The sequence below is a fragment of the Festucalex cinctus genome, chromosome 9, assembly GCF_051991245.1.
Source record: "Festucalex cinctus isolate MCC-2025b chromosome 9, RoL_Fcin_1.0, whole genome shotgun sequence".
NCBI lineage: Eukaryota > Metazoa > Chordata > Actinopteri > Syngnathiformes > Syngnathidae > Festucalex > Festucalex cinctus.
In genome coordinates this window covers 7,326,312-7,349,962 of record NC_135419.1, presented here as the reverse complement: position 1 = coordinate 7,349,962, position 23,651 = coordinate 7,326,312, and the positions used below count along the sequence as shown (strand labels likewise).

Sequence of the window (23,651 nt, the reverse complement as noted above, 5' to 3'; positions counted from 1 at the left end):
GATTGGTACAAATGCTGCATATCTGTAATATACTCGTAAAAAAAAAAAAAAAAAAAAAAAAAAAAAAAAAAAAAAAAACCTCTGTTACTACAACACTGATACCACTTGCCTGATACGAGCAATGTGCAGATAACACAAGAGATAACCGTTTTTTGTACTCCTACTTATTCTCTTGGCTCCTATACATGAACTGCTTTTTAACTCATTCACTGCCATTGACGGAAAAATACGTCAAATGATTTTTTTTTGCTGGTCTGGCAATGAATGTGTTAAATAGCGCCCCTAGTGTTCAGACTGAGACACCACATAACTGAGATACCTTGTGTTACACGCTACAGTTAAGTGAAATGTATTTGCATGTTAAAATAAAGACAAGCTGTTACTCTAAAAAGTGTGATATTCAAGTGAAAACATGTTCAAGAAATGTTTGTTTCTGTCCAACATGTTATTCACAATTTAGTATTTATATTAATACAGTACTTGCACTCTCAGTCTGGAAAAGTGGCATCAGGGCAGTCGTAGATAGAACACAGTTGACGCTCCATTTAAAGTAAGGGCAGGGAATTTTGCTCAAGATAAACCACAAAATGTCATGCTTCACTCATTTCAACTTTGTCATACAAAAATATCAGTACTTCACTTCCTTCAAATAGAAGAAATAAACAATATTTCAAGGATAATGGAAACTTTTCCCGCTGAAAACATATGGACCAGTTTCCCTCTTATGCAAGTCCAAAAGTTGGAGAGGTCTCCTGTTCTGACCTCAGTTGACGTTGAGGTCAGGCAGAGTCTCCAGATGCTTTTCCTGGCATGCTTGTGCGGTTCTGCAGTGACACAACGTGGAATTTCTGACATATTCCACACAGACAGGAAGAAGGCTGGCGGAGTCCTTGGAGGAGATGACTGGCTGACTTGTGTGAGATAGACCATATCTGGATCATAGATAAGGACTAACGTTTGGTACACCTGGCAAACACGTGAAGAAAATAGGAGGCAGCTATACTGCAAATAATATTGTGGAATTTGTTTCAACAATATTTTGTGTCTGGAAATTTTGTTTGATGGAGTTGCGGTATGGCTCTTCCACATGAATCATGCCTTTGCTTTTAAATCAGACGGCTTTCCACAAAATGGAAGCACAACAAGGCAAACGGGCATAAATGAAGGCAAAGACAAATGTTAGCATAAAGGGGATCAAACATACACACACTGTATAATGTTACATGTCAGTGGAAGACCAAGAATCCATGCTGGAAAAAACATTTTAAATCTTTGGAGCTGCAGTGAGCTCTGGAATGCATTTGTGAAACTGAGTAGTTTCCACTGTTTAAACATTCCGCCTGCTGTCTTCTGGCAATGAAATAATGGCTTTGCAGAGTGCACCATAACTTTCTGCCATTTTCACTTAAAAACCTGCTTTTATGGGAGGCTAAGGAGGAGATGGTGCAATAAATCGCCTCTTAAAAATAAAGCCTAGAGATGACATATAATTTAGTTGGATTTGACTAAGTTTTACATTCAGTGTGTTTATTTACAATAATGTTTTATGCAGGCCCACTAGTCTAAATACGGTATTCAGATTGTGTTTGTGGAATATGAGCAAAATCCACCTGTTTTCATCCATTTCAGGAGGGGGCCAGTTTGCCACTTGTGTCAACTGAAAATGACATCATAGTTGCTCAGCTAACAGCCAATCATGGCTCAGCTTCAGAAAAGAGAAGGCAGCCGTGATTGGTTGCTACCCGAGTCCTGATCAATTGTGATGTCATTTTCAGTCGACTGCAAGCGGCAAAATGGCCATCCACTGACATGGATAAAAATAGGTACATTTTGTTACTTAAATCATATTCCACAAATGCGGTGGTAATCTGAATGTTATGTTTAGGCCAGTTAGGGCATGATTGTTTAAAAAACAAAACAAAACTTTTAACATACAACATAGACCACATTGAACACGTTAACAAAAAAAAAAAAAAAAAAAAACTAGAAACAAACTTGAATTATTGAAAGACACTTTAATTTTTCTGCATAGCAAACAGAAATATGTGCATTGTTCTGAATACAAAGAAATCTCTGAAAAAAAGATGAGCAAAGCATATGCATTTAATAAGATGTATAAAAAAATAATCAACTGTAAAAATTGACAGAAAATCTCTTACAAAGGGAAAAAAATAGAAAAACAAAACGTATATTCCAGTGATGTTTTCCTTTTTATTTTGTATCTCCCTCTCTAATGCCAAAAAGAGCCACATTTCAGTATCTGGCACACACATAGATGCAACATCCTTGGCTATACAACAACTACAGCAGATTTTTATGTTTCAATGAGATCTGGTGTGCCGTTATCATTAAAGTGTGCAAATAACAGCAACCCCAGTAGGTGACAAGGATTCCCTCCCTGAACGACACCTTTTCCAGCCTCACTCCGCCATGTCACATGTTGAAGGTGGAATCAGCAAGTTGATATCAGTACATGCAGTTATTTTAAGCTAGCAGAAGGTGGCAAAAGGACAAATTACAGTATTTGTTTGCATAGGGATATCATAAACATATTTGCTGATGGCTCGTGTTGAAGTTGCAGCTTGTACTTGAGTGGGTATGTTGAGAGTAGGAGGATGATTGGCAAGGAATCCATCCGTCAATTCATTGTGGGCTCCCCCCCCTCCACCACCACAAAGTACCAATACACACAGACGTGCATTTTTGGCCAGTTTTTCCAGTGTGCAGCACCGCAGATACCACACAACTGCTTAAGAAATGTAGAATTTATGACATAGTGGTGGGTACAATAATTACATAAAACACACAGCCACACATATATGTAGGTACAAAAACATAGATGTCTCACATTACGCACTCAAAAGCACACAGGCATGTAAAATGCTTTTTGAAAGGCAGTTTCCAAATACGTGTGACCCAAGCAGACATTTGGGATCTGCAAAAACTCTCTCAAAAAACACAGCTGGAAAATTGAAAGGAATGTTTATCGCTGGACTGTGCTGGATTTCTTTGTTTAAGTGTGTCATCCCTTGCATTACAAAACAAAAAACAAAAAAACACAAAAAAACCTAAATCATTCACCCACTGTGAGCTGATACCGAGCGCAAGCTGTGACTGAGTGAAATGGACTTACTCATTGGCACTTTCTCCAGCAACACAGCAAAATTATCAGCAATTACAAACAGCAATGTATCAAACAAAAACAAAGATTACCAGAAAAAAGAAAAAAGTGGCCAATATGTGGCGCAACAAAACTAACCATTTTAAGCAGTTCATACTGTATGTGCCTGACATTCTTTGAAAACAAAATGGGAAATAACAGTGAATACTTCTTCCAACATGCTCTGTCAATGCTGGAGCAGTGAAGTAAGTGATTAAGAACTATAGTGAAGAAACAAACAACATATATGAACAAGTGCAGAGCATGACATCAAAAACAGTTTGTCCCAAAGTGGCAACATTTCATTGGCTGAATGACGGACATCTTTCATTCAGATTACAAGTGTGTGATGATGCTTAACTTGAATTTTCTGTCAACATTGGCTGCAGCAATGAGAAGCAAACCTGCTTGGATGCATGTGACAATTATACATCAAATAAGACAAAAACAAATGGCCACATAGCCTAACTGGAGCGAGTAGGCGTGGCTTCCAGTAGCTCCTCTAATGAATCTCCCGCTTCGATTTTGTGCTCGTCCTTCTCATCAAACTTCCCCTTCTTGATGGGCGCCTTGCTGGATGAAGATACGTCTTCCTGCATCAGTTCTTTGGCCAGGATGTTGGTGACTGCATGACCAGCTCTTCTGTGGTTGGCTGAGAAAGAGCAGCAAACACAACGTGAGCCAGTGACATTAGCAAATACGCAGGCCGGGACAAATCGTGTTGAGATCATAACAAGGCAATGCAGGCAGGACAAGGTGTCATGTGTCTGCTGATTTTCACCACTGCAAACTATTCAAACAGTTTCAATTCTCAAAACTTTGACGTTTGAGCTACATGCACGCACACACACCCACACAAATATGCAAACATGCACATAAGTGCACAATATATAAAATGCCCACTACAAGTCTAATAATAATAATAAAAAAATAAAAAAATAAAAACTGTTTTGATAAAATTCTTGTATTGTGTTGGAGTATCTAATCTTGTGGACGGCATCCTGGCACATGCATTACCACGTACTGGACAGCTTAGAGGCACACTCATATGTGCGGATTAGTGCCAAACGAATACGTGGAGAGCGTCAAAGGAATAACAAGTTGTGCGGATCCATCATGGATGACAGAATGAAGTGGTTGAAGAGCTGAAAGAGGATTTGGGAGGTGTTCAGAAACGAGCGCGATGAAGAAAGGCTGTCGTCTCTTCCCCTACCTGCTCTCCCACACACTCTTCGTCAGTTGTGCAGCAGCACAGCAGCCATTTTGAATTAAACAGGTCAGGGGGAGATTGCATTGGAGTGTTTATATTTGTTTAACGTCAGCCGGTTAATCACAGGAAGTCTCTGTCAGTGTTGTGACGACGCAAACCACACATGCAAAATGAACCATGGTAACACAAATGTCAACCCAAAACACAACACATGCTTCTCACTGTATGAAGATGAAACAACACAACGCAGTTATACCAATCATGTCTCCAGAATAAGCTGCGATAAAGACACTATTGAGTCTGGCAAGGAAAGAGGAGAGAAGGATTGTGAGATGTTTAAAAATACAAATTTCCACAGACATTTTTTTTCACAGCTCAATTTACTATTGATTCTATTCTTCTATTAGCATTCTAGTTCCAGACGGTAAATGGCAGACATTATGTGTGGTGCGTCTTCATGGGAACAGGAAAACACATTTGGATACAACTCAGGAACAAGATGCCTGTATGGAATAGTGATGAATATTGACAGACTGCTTGCAGAGTGGCAAGTGAAAGAATGAGAGTAGAATTGCATTCTAAATATCTCAAGGAAAGGAATTATGTAACTTGAGCAGCCCTGGGAGCACCCGAGTGACGGGCTTCCATCAAAGTGAGCCATCTTCAGACGTGAATGGAACGTCACTTTAAGAACTCAATAGTTTAGATTTTGACATTATTCTTTGACATTAGATTTTTGCAATGTATTATATTTTTGTATATTATTTCCCCAGTTTCAATAATTCCTGGAAATCATGCCAATAGTTCAGAACATAATTTTTGAATGATGCTCAATCACTATTGAATGTGGTAGCTAGAATATAGACTATGATCGAACATATAACTTAATAATTTCAGCTTTTCTTTTACACTAAAGGAAAAGGCTGAGCATATTCAGTACGCAAATTGTGCTTGTACAGAATGATGTCTCTTGTGGGCTCGGAATGAGGGGAAATAGAGTCCAAAATGATTTGCCTAATCTTTAAACACGTGCTGTTGCAAAGAGAGGACATCCTCAGCACGTCTAACACAGTAGCTGGTACTTTGACTAAATGATCCACGGGCTTGGCGTGACGCCTGGTTGCGCAGCAGGAGCAAAATGGGACGTCGAGACTTAGATCAAAAGATTAGTTGACGGGTGGGTGTGGCACTATACTATACGGGGTTTGTTTGAACACTGAGCTGAAGGGAAAAGATCATCTGAAACACATTATACTCCAGAAGACTGCATGGTGAGCTAAAGAATGTTTGACTCTATAGCGAACACACAGCAATGATGAGGTGTGAAGTAAACCAATGCAAGACTTAAGATTACCAAAGCCTAATAATGTATCTATCAAACATCCATCTCTATGGCTTTATGTACTCGAACAGAAACTAGGATACACTCAAGAGTAAAACTTTGGCACAGCCTGTACTGTCCATATACATGGTCCATTTATTAGGATCTATCTGTAGCACCCTCCTCTGGCTCTACTGAGTAACACGCAGCTTCAAGGGTGACATCATCAAACAATGGTCATTGCTAGTGCATGCAGGTACAGTGGCTAAGAGACCACTCTTCAAATGCCAACATTTTGTGAAATAATGAATAAATCTTTACATTACAGGGTGCCACAAGCACTGTGGAGGACTAGGTTTCTGTTAATTATGACTACCGTCAAATTTGTGGCCCACAAGTTAAACCATTACGTCATACAGTGTGCTTGTTTCTTCTCAAGGTGTCCCCATTATAGTTAGAATGCTTTCATAAATTATAGTGGTGTACAGAATATTTGTCTCATTAGCACATCTATCACAAACACACAGCCATGATGCTACTGTTTTAATGTCACATGTTAAAATTCTAGTGGCTCTAGTGAAGTTGCACTAAGGTTGTTAATGCCTTTTTTTTTTTTTTAAATCAATGCCTTATGTTTTTGATACAGAGACTAAGTTTAAACTGAAATGTACTTTTTTTGTTATATATAAAAATGAAACATTTCTTCTTATGTTCATAATTGCTCTCAACCAAGAAAAAAAAATAATTATCATGATTTATCATAACACTCAATCATACGTTTTCAATAGTATACGTGAATACTAAAATATTTGATAGTTAAAGCCCTACATTTGGCTTCCCCGTTGTATTTGTTAAATGAGACTTTTGCTTCATTTCACGTGGTTAACCTGGAAAATATTGCTCCTCAAAAGTATAAAAATAAGTCACTGATTAGCAAAACTGCTACCAAAGGGGGGGGTGGGGGTGGGGGCGGGGGGGGGGGGGGGGGGGACTCACATGAGTTGTGGAAAAACTTTAAAAACTCTTTACCTTGGTCACATTTTTTAAATCTTCCAGACCCGTCATTTTGACTGTTCTCAAAATTTACATAGATCAACAATGTTCCATGTCTTTTGACTTTTCCTCTTTCTGTGTATATATATATATATATATATAAAAAACTATACTAGAGAGGGGCTTTATTAGCTACTCAAAACAGTGAGTAATAACCATATTAGGGGATTACTATTATTATTATTAGGTGAGAGTGCAACCCGTCAAAATGACTGCTCTGGGAGATCTAGTTGTTTTAGAATTCTAGTAGTGCCAGTGTTAATTGGTCACAAAAACCTGGCATTTGAACAGGGGTGTGTTGACTTTGGAAAACCACGGTATGTGAGTTATTGCCCTGATTGTCTTGGTGGGTGTTAAGTGTGTGTGATGTCATCCCTGCTTCAACGATGATGTGATCAATGACGGCCCACACCCAAATGGACTCAATTGTTTCCCTTGTTTGTGTCCCTGTGTGGACATCTGTGAAAGAGCACGGCTTTTCTATAGGGGGCAGACGGTGTGCGGAGCCAGCGTGTGCTCCATTGTTGCCATCCGCATCATCTGTGCTGCTTTGTTCTGATTGGTGCTTTGTCAACTAGTCGCTGAACTGATTGGATGGAGGTCACGACCGAGCAGATGGGTTGGTGGTAAGTGATTAGACACATTCCTCCACATAGAAAGTGCTAATGTATGGCATTAGCTTCCAAGTTTCTGGTTTGCATTGACATGGCATGAAAATATCTTGAAGTAACAACCTGAAGAAGAATGTGAGCGCTTGAAAAAAGTACACCTTGTGCAGTATGATGGAGAGGAGGTATTGGTATGCAAACACCCATGTGTGCCTTTGTGTTGTGTTTGTGGCATGCAGACATCTGTTGCATGTGTTTTGTCTGCACATGTTTGAGCAGTGGGCAGAGGGAGGGTGTTAAGACAGCTGGGTGCACCCAAGGCTACCTGCCAACTCATTCTATACAAGCAGCACAAATACCCACAGTGAGCTGAGGTACAGGTCAAAGGTGAAGACTATATAGCTTGCGCAGCCTCGTGGCTTCGCATTCAGTCACAGTGCTGGGACACAATGAGCTTGTCAACACACTCAATAGGCCCTCGTTTTGGTCTTTTAACCTCACATAGATGACATTTGTTGCAGTCTGCACAACTGTGGAGGGAATAGGGGCATGAATAAGAGGGGTACGTCACGTGTAGGACTTAGTGTGGCACGTCATAACTTTGTAAGGAACAACACAATATGGAGACTAAAACCACAAACACACATTTTAAACAGGAATCTAATCCATCAGGTCAAGACCTCTTAGTTGTCCCTGAATCTTAATTATTCAGCATTTTGGACAATTGTACACTTGCAACTTTCATGGACCAGTTTGGGGAAGACCCTTTTCTGTCCTAGCATGTTTATGCCCTAATTGAGGGAGCAGGAGGATTTGAATGTTCCCAAAAGTCCTGCTTATATGGCTGTTGAAAATCCTGAGCCCTGTTATCAAAACATCTTGTTCACAAATGCATTTGGTCAAATTTGTTGTAGTAAACATTCACAGTAGGGAAGAAACTATTCTTCCATCTTACAGTTCTCATTCTTCCAGCCTTGTGTCTATACTGTAAGATAGCACTTTTCCACCTAACAAGGCCCTCAAAACGCTTTACAATCGACTACTCATTTCCCACACACAACTTGGTTCAGTATCTTGCTCTAGGATACTTTGACATGATCACAATAGCATGGGATCGAAACCCACAACCTCTGGATTGGGAGACGGACACTATCACTTAGCCACGCCGCCCCAATACATAGTGTGCATATAGAAAATCATATACATGTACAATATTTACTAAATTTGTTGACACACAACATTAAAAATTAATATCAATGCTTCCGATCAGAGCACAGCTTCTTTTTATATATGTCTACTGATAGAGGAAGCCTGTGGCCCCTGTGGTGTCCCATACATATCAGTTCAGCCAAAGACTGAATGAATCTCCTGCGTCACTTTTGCTAAATCAAGCTCTCTGACTCGCACACTGCCAAAGCCAAAAAGGAAAAGCCTGCTCTTTATGGTGTGCAGCCCCTCCCACACAGTCTGCAAGATGAGGAGTACTTGCAAGTTGTTGTAAAATAGTAGCTACATACTCTGGGCAAAGCGGATACATAACACCGCCCCCATACAAGCGGGGAAATTACTGACCAGTGGTTAATATGACTTCACGGTCAAATCGAGAACTTAGGGAGGGTTTAAGATGAAATGTGATCTCCGTCGACATTTTTTTCTTTCTACCACAGCTATGCACTCACTCACACATGCTCTGCTTTTTCCTGTGAGGAATGAGGCAGCAAAACAGTATTCTGCGGGACTGACTATAAACCTAACCTGTTTTTCATTTCTGTCAGGCTCACTGAAATATATTCAAGTAGAGTAACTGGCCCAAAGTTTAATTGTAGCCCATGTCTTAATGTTAACATACATTTTGCTTTGATTTTCCTCTTTACTTTACAAAACACACATAAAACAAGAAGGCAGAAAGAATGCAGTCTACCCTCCAACTCCGGCACCACTTCACATCTGGCTTCTATTGATGGCGGGATAGGGTTGCACACACTCATACCCTCATGTGTGAATGTTCGCGCACGCACTCGGGCTTCTCTTAACAATGGACTCTTAGCAACTCACATTTCAAAGTTTGCTGCAGAGTTAAACTTGATTATTTTGGTCTTACAGACTCACCAACAACGGATAAAGAAAAAAATAGAATGGAATACAGTGGATCCCTATATGTGAGGGATAGGGACTAAGCCCGACTGTGACTCGAGAATTTTTGCGAATAATTGTTGGTCCTCTCAAAGTGATTCAAATTCCCTATATTACCAATGTACTGAATGGACTTGTCATCAATTCTGATGATGATGAATTACTGCAGTGGTGATGTCCAATGTGAAAGACCGAACAGTTGACTGTAACAACATTCTACTGAGCGTATAAAAAGGTTGGCATAACCAACAGTAACAATTCACTGTCTCAAAGAGATCCTATAATACATAACATCACAGACAAACTTTCTTTTTTTTCCCTTTTAATTTCGTTAGATAAACTCACTCGTAGTAAAATGATCGTGGTACTTGTATTGTCCCACTTCCTTAACTTTTTAATCCATATACTGACCCCCAGCACCCACAAAAAGAATAAGAAAGGAAACATCTGGTAATGAGAGTTACAAGGTGACAAAAGTAAGAAGACACATTACGAAAACATGAACAATATATTAAAACACAAAAACAATAACTATGTAAAAAAGAAATGCATTGAGTACAGTAGTTAAGTGTACCTGCTTGCCGGGGTCCTCTCTTTCTCCTGAAAGCAGCGCCAGACTGCAGTGCCTCCAAGAGGCCATCCATGATGCCAGTTTCATCACCCTCTGAAAGCACATCAAAACATAACGTGAGTTCTGCATCAAGAACCAATTAATGAGGAAATACATCCCCCACCGGCATTCATGTAATTTGTAATCAACACAGCACGTAAAATACATTCAAATTTTGAGGCGTTTTGCTATGCTGTCTGCCTATCAGTGATTTTCTTTAGACCCACGTGGGCAGGCCATGTTGGAAGATTTGCCATATTAACCCAGATAAGCACTGACCTAGTTGAGCTGCTGTGCTGTCACTGCAGCTTCATGCTGTATTTTTCAAGCAGCAGAAAGCTCAAATTTGTGTTAAACTGAAAAACATCTACACACCGGGAACTGTTGCCTACAGTTGATGAGGTACTGGCAGGAAACTGATCATGCAGAATTGCATGGATGACCTTTGTTTAAATCGTTTTGTTTTTCCCCCCAGTATTTCTCAATGTTTTTGACGGACCCTTGACTGTGTAAAAGTGTGTGTGAGTCAGTGAGTGGGAAGATTTAGTAGCACAGTTCTGCAGCCAGGCAGATGGTTTTAATTATTTCTGAATAGGATGAGAGGGGTCTGGAAAAGAAGGCAGCGGGGTTAAAGGTTTATGTCGCCACCCGCCAACCCCCACAGTTGTATGCGTGCGCACACAGAGGCACGCACACACATCTTCCAATAAGCCATGCGGCAGATGGCTTGCGGCTTCCCCTGTCATGCCAGAGAACGCCTCACACATTTGCTTTCCATGGCTCACATACACCGCTCTGTGCCGATAGTCGGTAACTACACTGATGCTTGGTGATGTAGGCTATGTTTTTCTCCTTTGAGGGAAGCACATTCGACACAAGTCTGCTTACACTAATCACATGGTTGCTTTAAACCGCCAGTGCTAGCACACTGCATGACAGTGTAAACAGTTGTTTTGGCGCTGTCTGGCCTTGAGCAAAACTGTTAGATAAAGACATCCCTCTTTCACTGAATGGAGCCCTTTATTTGCTTTGTTCAGGGTTAACAACAGGGCTAATTATTCCAGCATGCGATAAACATGTATTCTTTTAATTCAACTGCTTTCAGTGTGTGATCTGGTTAGTAGAGTAGCATGAAAGAGTGAAGTCAACATGAAGAGGGGTTATAAAAGTCACGTCCAAAGTTAAGTATAAGCTTGTCACATGTCCACACGTGCACCAAATGTGTTGTTTGTAAGGACTTGCTTGAGGCCACTAAGAACATAAGACAGATTAATTTGTGTAATAGCATTAGACCATGAGAGCTCTAAAAGATGACACTCTGGATCAAATTGATTCAAACAAACACAATTTAGCACATGCATAAATATAATGTGGGGGCAATTTCTTACGTGGAGCAATAGCCCCCCAAGTGGATGTTCATTTACATACGTTGTAAAAGAAGCTGCTGAAAATCAGAGACACGCTGAACAGTATAGAGAACTTGTGAAGTGATTGTGATTTTCTTCAAAGTCCCTCTCTCACCCATGCTTTCCTGTTGTCCTCGCCTCAACCTTCTCCTTTAACCTCTACGCATAGAGACAATTGTGTCTGTGTAAGCCTCAACAGGGCAGCTGCTGCAACCTCCGCTTCACCATACCCTCCCCCACCCTGGTCACACAAGCACTTGCGTGGAGCGTGAGCACTCCCAGTGGTGGTTCCCATACCAGCATCTGAGTGGGTGGGGATGTTACACATGCGCACACCCTTTTCTCTCAAAGCCATGCAGTATTTTTTGCAGACTCTAGTGACACCTAGTTGCATGAATATGGTATGTTCCATTTCCAAGTAAATGGGATGAGAGCAGTGTTTTTCCAGTGCATGGGGAAGTTCCATGTCAGAGCACTGAGGATACTGTGGAATATCCCTGGTAATATAACCACAATACATAATACGTTATTCATTAATCAACTTTAAGTACATATATAATATACAGAGGACTTAAATATGTTCCCAGGAAAAGAAAAAGAAGGGGTGGGGGGTGGCATCGCCACGGCCTTCACTACTATCTGACTCACAATGTCATGGCAAAGCCAAACTCACTGCCTGACCTTCCAGGGTTTAATCAACAGCTGGGGTGCTATGCAGACAGAGATAGTGTGTGAAGGAAGAACATTTGGTGATTTCATGAGATAAGACTACAATAGTAGACTAGAGGGACATAACGAGAACAGGGGGTAACAAGGAAGAAAGGACGTGCAAATGTGTCATTGCTGAAAACAACCATTGTGTCATAGCCATCCAGTGTGAGGGTTATAAACAAATACACACACCTGCTCTTTGTGCTGTATTTGTGTGTGGTTGAATTCAAATAGGGGGTTTAAGTGACCTGAGGCACTCAAATATGCCACCTGTATGTAAATGATCTCCTCAGACACATGCACACACCTTTGATGCCTTAGAATTTTCCACTTGCATGCCTCTAGATGCACAATGCAAACAAAAATGAACACGCTTGCTTTCAACATCAAAACCTTAGCACCATATGGCTAACGCACAGACGACATATTACATGTGGTGTTCTCTCGGCTGACTGTACCTTTATAGTGATTTAATTGAAAGGCACACAAAGGAGAAAGCTTGATGGAACAAAAGAAAGTGAGGAGAAATTAAATGAACTTTAGACTACATAGTTTACGAACAGTGTCCGCAAAAGAGAGACAGAGATAAGCACACGCAAACAATCACAAGGTTAATATGATTGAACCTGATCTGAGTGTATCTGAAATTGTGGAATCCTTGGAGATGCCAAACTGGAGCCACATAGAAGGAATGTACTGAAACTAGGTCACACTCGGAGTGGGAGAAAAAGTGTCTGCCAAGGACGATTCTTTCTGTGTATTAAGGGATGACTAGAAATACATATTTTAGCACAGTACATTTTGTTATGAAAACCATGAAATTATTTGCGTGTGGAAGCAGATTTCTTATTTGCTAGAAGAGTTACAAATAGGTCAGGCAGTTTCTTGTTCATGTATCCACTCTGAACTTGCTTTCTGAAGAGATTTATTGATACTTTTTTTCTTTTTTCTTTTTTTTTTTTAAAGCAAGTCATCTACATTAGATTATCTCTGGTCTTCAAATTGTTATGTTTGTGAATGTTGCACACACACATTCAAGCACATGCAGCCATTCTCCACTGAAGTGTGGACTCTGACTGCCCCCAACTGGAGTATGAAGGAAATAACAAAATGAGATGTATTTTTCTCCTAAAAATCACACATTTAAGAGCAAAACATTAACCTGTGTTGATGTCCAGGAGCTGATTCCTTTTGAGTTTCTCTTCCTTTTCCCTCTCAGCCTTCTCCCTGGCCAGCTTGGCTCTTCTAATCTTTTCTTCTGCCTCCTTCCTCTTCTGATTATCTTTCACTGCTTGCTGATGGAGGGACAGACAAAACTTCTTTCACATTATGTGACATATGTAGTTTCGACATACTACATCACAGATTGTAAGATTAAAATTCCTCTTAAAATGAAGTAGATCAGTTTGGTAAACACTTTAAAACCAGGATGTCAGTTAATCACAAGAGTTGGCAAAACAAGTCACCTCCGACAGGAAGCCTGTCACTGTCACAGTTGATGCATAAACAACAATACATGAATCAGACTCTTCCAACGTCATGTCAATAAACAGGGATTCCTTTGTCCAGTTAACTATAGGGCAATGCATGGATAACAACATACCTGGAACATGTTCTTAAAGGTGTTGAGGTCACCAAAGAACTCCTCCACTGAAAGTTTTCTCGGGTCAAAGACAAAATAGTCTCCCAGGTCGGTATACTGCTTCTCCATATTTTTATGCATCATATCCAGCTTCTCATACTGTTCATGAGCACTGCTTACAAAATTGTGAACACATTAAGTTAAGGAACACAGAATAAATATCCCCATCATAACATATATAAGGAATAATTCAACTGCTGAATTATTATAATCTTGTAAAATAAGAAGGATATCGACATCTTCTCCACAAATAGGTCTTTGTCATTTTGTGCAGGAGGGAAGGTTTCTATGTCTTTCTCAAGGTTCTTCATCTGACGACCCATCATTTCTACATTCTTCTGAAGTGTCTCTGCAGAAACTATACCGAGAGAAACATTGAAGATTGTATTATATATATATATATATATATATATATATATATATATATATATAATATTTAATATTTATTTATTTATTTTTTACACCTATGGCTCATTATTCTGTTGTGTTTGTTTTTAAAGGACAAATGAAGTGAGGACAGCACAGATCACTTTGATGTCCAGTGTACCTCTGCTGGCCTTCTCCACATGGATGAGCTCGTCAGTAAAGTTCATGACTTCCGGGTACTGTTCCATGCACACATCAGCGAGAAAGTGGAGCAGAGTCTGCTTCAGGTCAGCTGATTTGGTGTCACGTAGCTGGTTGGATGAACATTTAGTTTCAAAAGAGTCATTTGATGAAGCGATTGATCAAAAATCTATACAATAGCCAGTGCTGCCAAAATTGTAAAATGGAGCAGGAGCATTTTTAAATGAACTACGGTATGTAGTAAGCCTGAATCCGTTTGTGAGAACACTGCCTTCCAGGTGCCATAGTAACCATGCTCTCACTCACAAAGAATTCTTAAACTAAATCAGGTTGTACTTTTTTCTTCCCTCTAAAGCAAATCCTACTTATAAACCCTGCAAGGCAAATAGAAACTGTGGATACAAAACACAAACAAGACACACAAGATCATCCAGTTGAAAATGCCAAGAAAAAGTTTGTTAATGGAAGGGTCTAAAGCTAATGCTAGCAGCAGTTTCCATTCCCAAACCAGAACATATCTTTCAATAGCATTTTTCAGTTGTTGGTTTGTAAAAAGATATGTAAAAACATATGAAAAAAGGCCTGACAAGGGGACACGTCTTAAAACTAATTTGGAGATTTTATACAGTAGTCATTTATTTATTTTACCTTGCATAGGTATGATATGGAAAAGCCGAAGGCCTTGCCATTGCGGGAGCCTGCGTTCATATAATTGCCAACAAGGAGGATGATCTGCAACAACTTGGAGAAGGACGTGCTTTTTCTGAGCTCCTCGCAGGCTGCCGTCACAGACACCACATCCGGTTTAATGTTGTTCAACTGTTCCTCAAACTGTAGCTTGAACAGGATGGCCTGGAGCCGTGGCCGCAACCGCTTCACACTAGACATCTGTGAAAGGATATGGATAAAGGATGTGTGGGGGCTTGCATGACTGAGGTATTTGATCCATTAGACATCCTTTACAGTTGAACAAAATAGTGTCTGTTTTGCTAAATGAACCATTACTGTGACTAATCAACAAGAGTGTTACTTTATTATCAGTATATCTCCATTTGCTATTTCTCATTTGGCATCACATGTATACAGGATTGTTATTTACAAGTACCCCAAACAACGTTTTGTATATCATTGCATGCCTTCTTACCACCACTCCAAACTGTTCAGCTTCAGCCAAGTCGTCATATTCATCTTTCATCTCTCCAAGGACACTTAACTGCTCTGGTGAGGGGAGCTGTTTGATCAGGTTCTACAAGACACAAACAAAACACACAAATACACAATATAAACTATTTTTTGTTTTAATATTTTGACAAGCTTGCAGTATTATGGAGAGCAGCTCTATAGGACTAATAAGCATTGTTAAACTTATTACATTCTGTCACTCAAAAGTAAGCACTATTAAAGACAAAACTGTTAATATAACTCCTGCATTGATTCTCAATTAATTGTGTAGACACTGGCTATTACTGTATATACTGTAAAGTACAGCGGATCCCCGCTCTTCACTGGGGGAATAAAAGGACCGGGCCGGCCTGCGGATATCAAAAATATACATATTTATTCAAGGTTCAAAATAACTTTTGCTTTGAGAAACATTATTGCTGATCAATGATTTCATTTAAGGAGCAACTTTGTAATTTTTGTGTGTTTGGATTAAGACGGGGAACATGAAACATGATACTTAATAAGGAACCGAGGGAAAAAAGAAAAACCAAAGGATTCTATCGATTTGAAGACAAGATGAACTTTTTTAACCGACCGAGGGTAAGCTGTACCTGGACCAAGGACTCTGTGAGGACTTTCTCGTTAACTTCCAGGACGCAGTTGCTGATTTCTTCATATGGAAGACGGAAAGATCCAAGAAATATGGCTACGTAAACACAGACAAAAAAAGTTAATGTTGCATATAAAGTAATACCGTCATGCCTTGTGGTGTGTCTTTTTAAGCCAACTATTTAGACGTACACAGGTTTTGTGATGACTTTGAATCCAGAACCTTCAGCTCCTTGACTTTCTTCTTCTGCAACTGCTTTTCATCTGCACCTTCGAGTTCCTTTTTGGCTGGGGATGAGGACAGACAAGGCAAATTGAGGAGCAACTCATGAAGAATTTTGTTACAAACACAATCCCCCCCCCAAAAAAACAAAGTTGAACTTGAAAGCAAAGAAAGAAAGGGAAATGAGCTAGGTGATGCTAATCTCTGCGTTAGTTCACCTTAAAAGGTTCTTGATGTGGTTGAAGTAGGGGCTCTAAAGTTCTTACACACCAAACTCATAAAAGGACATTTGCTTGAACATATTCATGCTTAAAAAGGAGAGCCTGATCCAAACTGCTCCTATAAACTGGGAAGATTTGTTCAAACTGTTTTGTTTGTAAAGAGATGGGTCTCAGTAGTCAAAATATTTCCACACAGTGTGGGAAGTGACTCACTAACTTCCCAATTTGGTTAAAACGAAAGTGAATAAAACCAATCCTTCCTTAATAGCAAATGTATATACAGTGCCAGTTAATAATAACTAGGAATATATATATATATAAAACCTTGCCAATAGTATCATCATTTAGAAACTTCATCATTACTTGGTTATCTTTGTGAGATGTTAAAACTGGTGAGATGATCTGAAACATTTAAGTGTGATAAATATGCCAAAAAACAAAACAAAACTGGGACAGATACTTTTTCACAGCATGCCATGTATACGACTAACACAAACTGCACTTAGAGTCATCTCACCTAGCCATCTAATACTCACTCCATATAAACATCACCAGAGTTCATCTTTCTCCATCCGCACTGCACACAGAAAACTGGCTTTTATGAGTGAGACCATGATGTGAGATGATAATGTTGGGTAAGAAGTCCCCACGGCCTGCTAAATGTGCTCGGACGTTTGTTAGCTGTGAGGCATGTTAACTTTTGCAATAGGCTTGCAGATACAGTACGTTTTATGACACACTCACACTTGACAAACGTGTTTGTGTTAACAAGCTTGGACAAGGTCACATTTCTGACTAAGGATGCGTCATTTTCAGTGGGGTGGACAAGAATTAGGCCTGAAAGATGAACAAGTACATTGGATTGGTCCTCACCACATTGCAAGCCAAAAAAAACTGCACTGAGGAAAGGTCAATTCGATTTTAAGGTCAGCAGGACTAGGTCTATTTGTTGGAATAAACTTTGTATTGGTTTCTTTACCAGATGGTACAGAAACGGATTCATAAAATACACCAAAAGGCACACATATACATGGTGTACATACGTATTCATAATTAACCAATCTTTAGGCCCACATTTATTTTTATGTCAGGATTTAGTGAATGTTGCTTTACAACAGCGGGCTGGGCTGCAGACTTGATGCCATAGAAAAACTTTATTAAAAACAAACAAACAAAAAAAAACTTCAGAAGCTTTTTCTTTTTTTTTTTTTTTAAATGGATGTGAGATCACATGTTTACTACATAAAATGATGCCGATTATAGTATTTACATGTATTTATTTACTGACATTTTTTTTTTTTTTTAAATAACAAAGCAACTATCCCCTTGGACAACAAAGACATCTACCTCTTAAAATATGGCATCCATGTGGCAAGCTCATTATGAGTCAAAAGCTACTTTGTTTCCCGAGAGGCTACACAGTTCCCCATTCCAGGCCTCCTAATGAGACCCTCAACCCATCTTTTGACCACTGAGTTAGAACAGACTAAGGCCTCAGTATGATTGTTTTCCTGCATATCTGCTAACATTTTTTCCCTCATGAATCTTCAGCGATCATCTATGTATCATCTTACTACAATAAACTGATAGGCATGTCTATATTGTACTATATGCAGAATCTGTGTATCCTGGCACAAATCAACAACACCATGTCCTTAATGTTGATATAACAAACTGAGAGCTGGATATCAAAACAGGAAGACAGACACACATACACAAACACAGACAAAGATATAAATATATCCACAAAGGTAGGAGGGAACAAGGAAGTGACCATCACACATGGACAGATGTCACAGGACCAAAAAAAAAGAAGAAGAAAAAAAAAAAGACTTGAATAATTTAAATAGTGGCAGCCACCCAATAGGACACATAAACTTAAATTAATATCAGTTTTATATTAAAAGCAATCTGCCCACTACTCCACTTTTAAGACGCACACACACGCTGCAACATATGAGCCACTAATCTAGGTGACCTATAATCTCAAACAATCCTGTTAATCTGAGAGGAGACCTTTGCAGCATGTCACTACGAGGTCAATGTGTGAAAAATGATGAGGGAGTGTGTATGTGCGAGTAGGCATGCTTGTGTGCTCCATCAACTACAGTGCGGCTGCTTGCTAGCCAATGAAAAGAGAGTGAGACGTGCTGACATCACGGCTGATTCATGAAATGGGGGTTTGGAGTAATACGATTTGTAAAATGGCTGCTCTGTGGTTTCCACAGGCCCGTCTGGCTTCCATTTGTAAGCCAATGGCACCTCTAGTGGCGGCTATGGAGCAGTGCGCCACGTTGCAGTTAGTCACTGTGGGGGAGGTGAGGAGCAGGCTGAGCACATGTGATGAGAAGCACATAAACTTCAGCACGTAGATATATAGACTAATATATATATAATTATAGACTAATTTACAGACATATAGAAAATTATATATGTACATAGCACTTTAATCAGAAAATTGCTGTGTGAAAAGTAACTACACAGACACTTTTCCGGGAACAACTCCCCCCTCGTCTAGTTTCATCTGCCCAACAGCTGCTTGGCATTGAGTGATGTGGAGGAAACTTAGAAGGTGTGCAATGAGGGGGTTGTGCGTGTGTGTATGCTATGTGCCATAAAAGACACAATTCTTTCTTCATTTCTACCTCCTAATTTTATTAGAACTAAAAAGGCAGACGTGGATGAGGAGAGGAGGGGTGCACAAAATCACGAGGAGCAAGTCATGCAGAGGTCTCTGTCAATATGTGTGTTTGTGTGTGCGCACGCGTGCACAAAGAGGAGTCTGTTAGTCAGTCAGCAGACCAGTTCCCCCAACCCCCCTCCTCTTATTCTCTTCCTCTATCCTTAAAAGGAGAAAAAGTATGGTGGAGAAGGTAGCCATTCTTTGTGTGAACAAAGGGAAAATATGGGCATATTGAAACTAAGACAACGTTGGATAAACAGTATAAGGGTTTTCATGGCCTCTTCATTTTTCTCTCTCGTTCTACGAGGTCTACGCATCCTTTCATCACTGCTGCCTGTAGTTTATTTTTAACCTGCTAAAAGCTTTCAGATGATGTGCTCTATTGCATGCTGCACGACAATGTTTTCCATGAGCCCTCGGGAGACTTTTTTTTTTTTTTTTAACACTTATATAACTTTTTTTTTCCATTCCTGAAAGCATTCCAGCCTGGAGATTGTCGTAACTGGGACGGAGGAGTGGGTTTTAAGTTTCAACATGAATGTGTGTGTGTGCCTGATGAGAGCTTCTTTGGAAAAATCTGCTCAGAAAAAGAAAACGACACAAACAAATGTTTTGCCAACTTTTTTTTTCTTAGGAGAACAGAGGGAAACTTGTGCTTTTTAGTGTGAAAAGTTAACTTTGACTGAAAAAGAAAAAACAAACAAACTTGCATCAAATTCTTTGTGGAAAGTAAACAAGAGGCCAGAAGTATGGCAGACAGGGGAACAGCTGTAGTCTTGGTTCCTTTAAACTTTAAATGTCCAACATGCTGTCACTCTCTCTAGAAGTGTGTGTATGTGTCACAATCTAAGTGTGTTTGACAGAAGAAGAATAAGGGGGTTTCCACGGTAATTGTGCGCCTGAAAGAGCCCCTTCATCCTGTTTTTCTCTGTGAAAGGAAACGGGAAGAAAAGACTGGACTGTGTATGTGTGCGTGCGTGCACGAGCGTGATTGTGTGAAAAGGACCAGATGGCAGGGTGGGGCAAAGGGGAGGGGGTATGGGGGCAGGATGTGGGAGGGCTTGGATGCTGGGGGAAGGCTTATGGGAGGGGCTAAGACTGTGCTCCCTTGCGCTCCCCTGGCGCATGTAAAGCGTAACTGCAGGCACGACTTTTCAACTATAACAACTTTGATGTTATCCTCAAAATTAGGCTATATATATTTGTAGAAATTAATTAATTATTAATACCAGTGGTTAACTGTACATGACTTTAGTTTAATATCAGTGTTTTAACCAGTGATGACCCTATGTGGCTTGTTACAGTTCATTAAGAGGTCATGGAACATATCACTTTGTGTGCATTTTTTAAGAGGTTTCATTCGCATTTGAAACAAAAAATACAGTGCATAATTATCTTGGCTCTTACAACAAAATATATATTAATCATATACCGATCCACTGCATGATTGTTCTAATTTCTGTTAAAACACGAATATTTCCAGATTTTTTTTTGTATACTGTAAAATGTTTTGCTTTCCTAATTAATGCCCCAAGAAGGAATGTTAACAATATATAACTCAAAATATTATTTGAATTGTGTGTTATTTTATATATACAAAAAAAACAACAAAAAAAAAAAAAAAAAAAAAAAAAACACGGCTACTAATACAATTAAATTTACTTGATAAAAGCGGGTTGGAAAACTATGTTTTGAATTAGTGATTAGCGTTTTCATAGACTTTTTTTTTTTTTGTACACGTGTCTCTTTAAAATATGAATGTTCATTTATATGATACAAAAGTGAATACAGGAGACAAAAAGTGAGGAGCGGTCAGTTAGCGGCTGTTTATCCGTGGAGCCACAGTGCCCTCCACTGGACATATTCATGTAACTGCAAGTATGCACCCCTCTCCAACCCGACACAATGTTTATTACCCACACTCTCAATCTCTTCCATCACCCAAGTTGTGTGTGAGCGAGAAGAGAAGGGCAAAAGGCTGCTGGTGAAGTAAAAAATAAGGTCGGCAGACAAGAAAGGACGTCCACGTAAGCGTTTGGGATAGAGAATTAGAGGACACCCAATTGGATAGTGTGAGCATGTTGTTCTCTCAGGGCCGTTGTGACCTCTCTCTGCTCTTCTGGCCATGAAGGTCCTCAGCAATGACGCGCACAACAGAATTACTGATGACACCCACACATGAACACACAAATACATACACACACACAAACGTGATACACATGCTGCATTGCTGATAGGGGCAACTACATTTGACGTACCAATACAACACCACCTTGAACTTGAAATTCACACTTGCTGAAACCACACAAAAAGCTCATAAATCCCCATTCCGAATAACACACACACACTGGGTGAGGTGAGCTGCAAGGGTGTCCTTATTAAATCAGTCCTATATCAGCCAGTCTCATTGGGAAAGCAGAAAAAGATTTACTACAGCAATTACACCAGCTAATTACAAGGAGGGAAGATAGAGAGAGCAGAGGAGAAGGATGGAGAGTTAGAGTGCAAGGAGGGGAAGGAAATCAAATCAACGAACAGGAGGAAAATAAAGACGGGAGGGGGCAGCAGATACAGAGAACTTCTTTTAAAGGACAAAGATGATGAGGAAGTGACCTTGAGTGATTTACAGCAGCCAGGCCACGAACAGAGTAAACACAAAAAAACACACCCAGCACACAAAGTTTAACCTTGTCTGACTGCAAATGTGAGTGGGTGACTGACTAACAAAATGATTCACTGAGAGGGGGAAGAGGTGGGGGCACAGTAGCGATGTTGTGGCACCCTGATAATCTGTGTGGTACTTCGGTTTTCTATTTTTGATAAGTCAACGTCCTTGATGCAGGAGCCTTCACAGCGGAGTGCTCCCTCTAGCGGGAGGAGAGTGAATAGCAACAGAAGCATGGCATATGTTGATATTAATATTTGACTTTTGTGCTGGGATGTGGTAATGTCGTGACATTAACATGTTTGTAGAAGAATGTGGTTGCCAAATCACATTCATATTGGCACTTTTGGATGTTGACAACTAAACTCTGATAAGGTGAAATACATTGAGAACTCTGAAGTTTTTATCCTACACCCATGCAAACTCATTTACATGTGTGCAGTGGAGGAATTGATGACCTTCAAATTGAGTTTGAAAAAAAAAAAAAATCTAAATTAAAAAGTGAGATGATCTGGAAGACATTCACCCCGTGAGGATCATTTTGCCCTGAACAAAAAGGATTAGGTGTTCAGCTCCTGTCAGCTGTCAAATTTAAAATATCACCACAAGGGTAAGACAGCAGAGAATGAGAGAGCTACAAAAAATAGCCCACTTCTCCAATGCAAGGAGCTTGGATTTATGTAAAGCAAAAGAGATGAAAGGCGGACAGAGAAAAGTGGACGTCGTGACAGTGTCACGCCATGGAGGACAGTTAAAAGCCCGTTGTCGAACGGGGCGGACACGCTCATCCTCTGCTAATCCCTCACTTTCTGTCCTCTTGTCTCCAGCCATCCATCCCGTTAGCCGTCTTTATCTCTGCTTCAGTGATGAGGACAAAGAAAAGCACTCACTCATTTGCTACCTCCTTCTCTCATTCCCTCCCTCTTAGTCTCTCCAGGCAAAGGCTTCCAGGCCTGATTAGTAATTGTGACTTGACCGCGTGGTGGAAGGATTGGCACTCATGCACAAACACACACGGGAGTGTGTACAGACACACAAATGCTTGCAAGTTTAAGTGTGTGTGTGTGTGTTTGTATGCGTGGCAAAGATGACAACAAGGGCCAGTTTTGCTTGGTCTAATTAACCCTTGAGCGAACCCCCGAGACACCAAGGGACTCGAGAGGTGGAGGAAATTTTGCCCTTCATAATGTCAGCCATTGCTTCCAGGAAAAACACACAGACACTTGGAAAAAGTGTATGTGTCCACGGGCGTACAGATCAGGCTGATTTCTGGTGCTCGCCGTGATGTTTTTCTTCCAGGCAACATTGCTAACATGATCAAGCCTAGTAAAATGAAACAGAAACACTGGGAGGAAAGAAAGTTAAAAAAAAAAATAGCGTACTAGAGGAAGGATGAAGATGATGTACTGCAAAGTGGAGCATTTGTGAGAGATAGATATTATTGTGAGGAAGATTGAGGAGCAAAAAGGTTCAGAGGCGAGGTAAAAGATGAGGTCAATAAAGTAGGATTAATGAGTGGAAAGGAGATAGCTTGTCATGAATGTGATTTACACACTGAAGAGGCACACTCAATCCTGTATAATAGTTCTTTCCATGAACTACATTACACTGTCTTTTATTTACTGCTTTAAATAAAATACTACAAGTGTTCTGAATCTGGAATCA

General features: G+C 40.0%; 1 protein-coding gene across 1 annotated transcript; it reads right to left on the bottom strand.

Annotated features, from left to right (window-relative positions):
- Nucleotides 1-2,000: 2,000 nt before the first annotated feature.
- On the bottom strand, nucleotides 2,001-17,210 carry LOC144026260 (protein diaphanous homolog 1-like). Its single transcript, XM_077532847.1, has 11 exons — nucleotides 17,191-17,210; nucleotides 16,387-16,574; nucleotides 16,197-16,291; nucleotides 15,566-15,667; nucleotides 15,070-15,309; nucleotides 14,402-14,531; nucleotides 14,088-14,212; nucleotides 13,816-13,980; nucleotides 13,375-13,507; nucleotides 10,060-10,149; nucleotides 2,001-3,812 (listed from the first exon to the last, which is right to left on the bottom strand). Exons 1-11 carry the CDS (start codon nucleotides 17,208-17,210, stop codon nucleotides 3,625-3,627), a joined length of 1,476 nt encoding a protein of 491 aa, XP_077388973.1. The 3' UTR covers nucleotides 2,001-3,624.
- Nucleotides 17,211-23,651: the final 6,441 nt, after the last annotated feature.

What these genes read in the sequence shown, in the direction of transcription:
- LOC144026260 (XM_077532847.1), bottom strand. Translation starts at nt 17,210, where the DNA reads ATGGAGAAAGATGAACTCTG. An exon ending in CCATATCATACCTATGCAAG is followed by an intron (nt 14,532 to 15,069) that starts GTAAAATAAATA and finishes TCATCCAACCAG; the next exon opens with CTACGTGACACCAAATCAGC. An exon ending in TATTTGTGGAGAAGATGTCG is followed by an intron (nt 13,981 to 14,087) that starts ATATCCTTCTTA and finishes TAATGTGTTCAC; the next exon opens with AATTTTGTAAGCAGTGCTCA.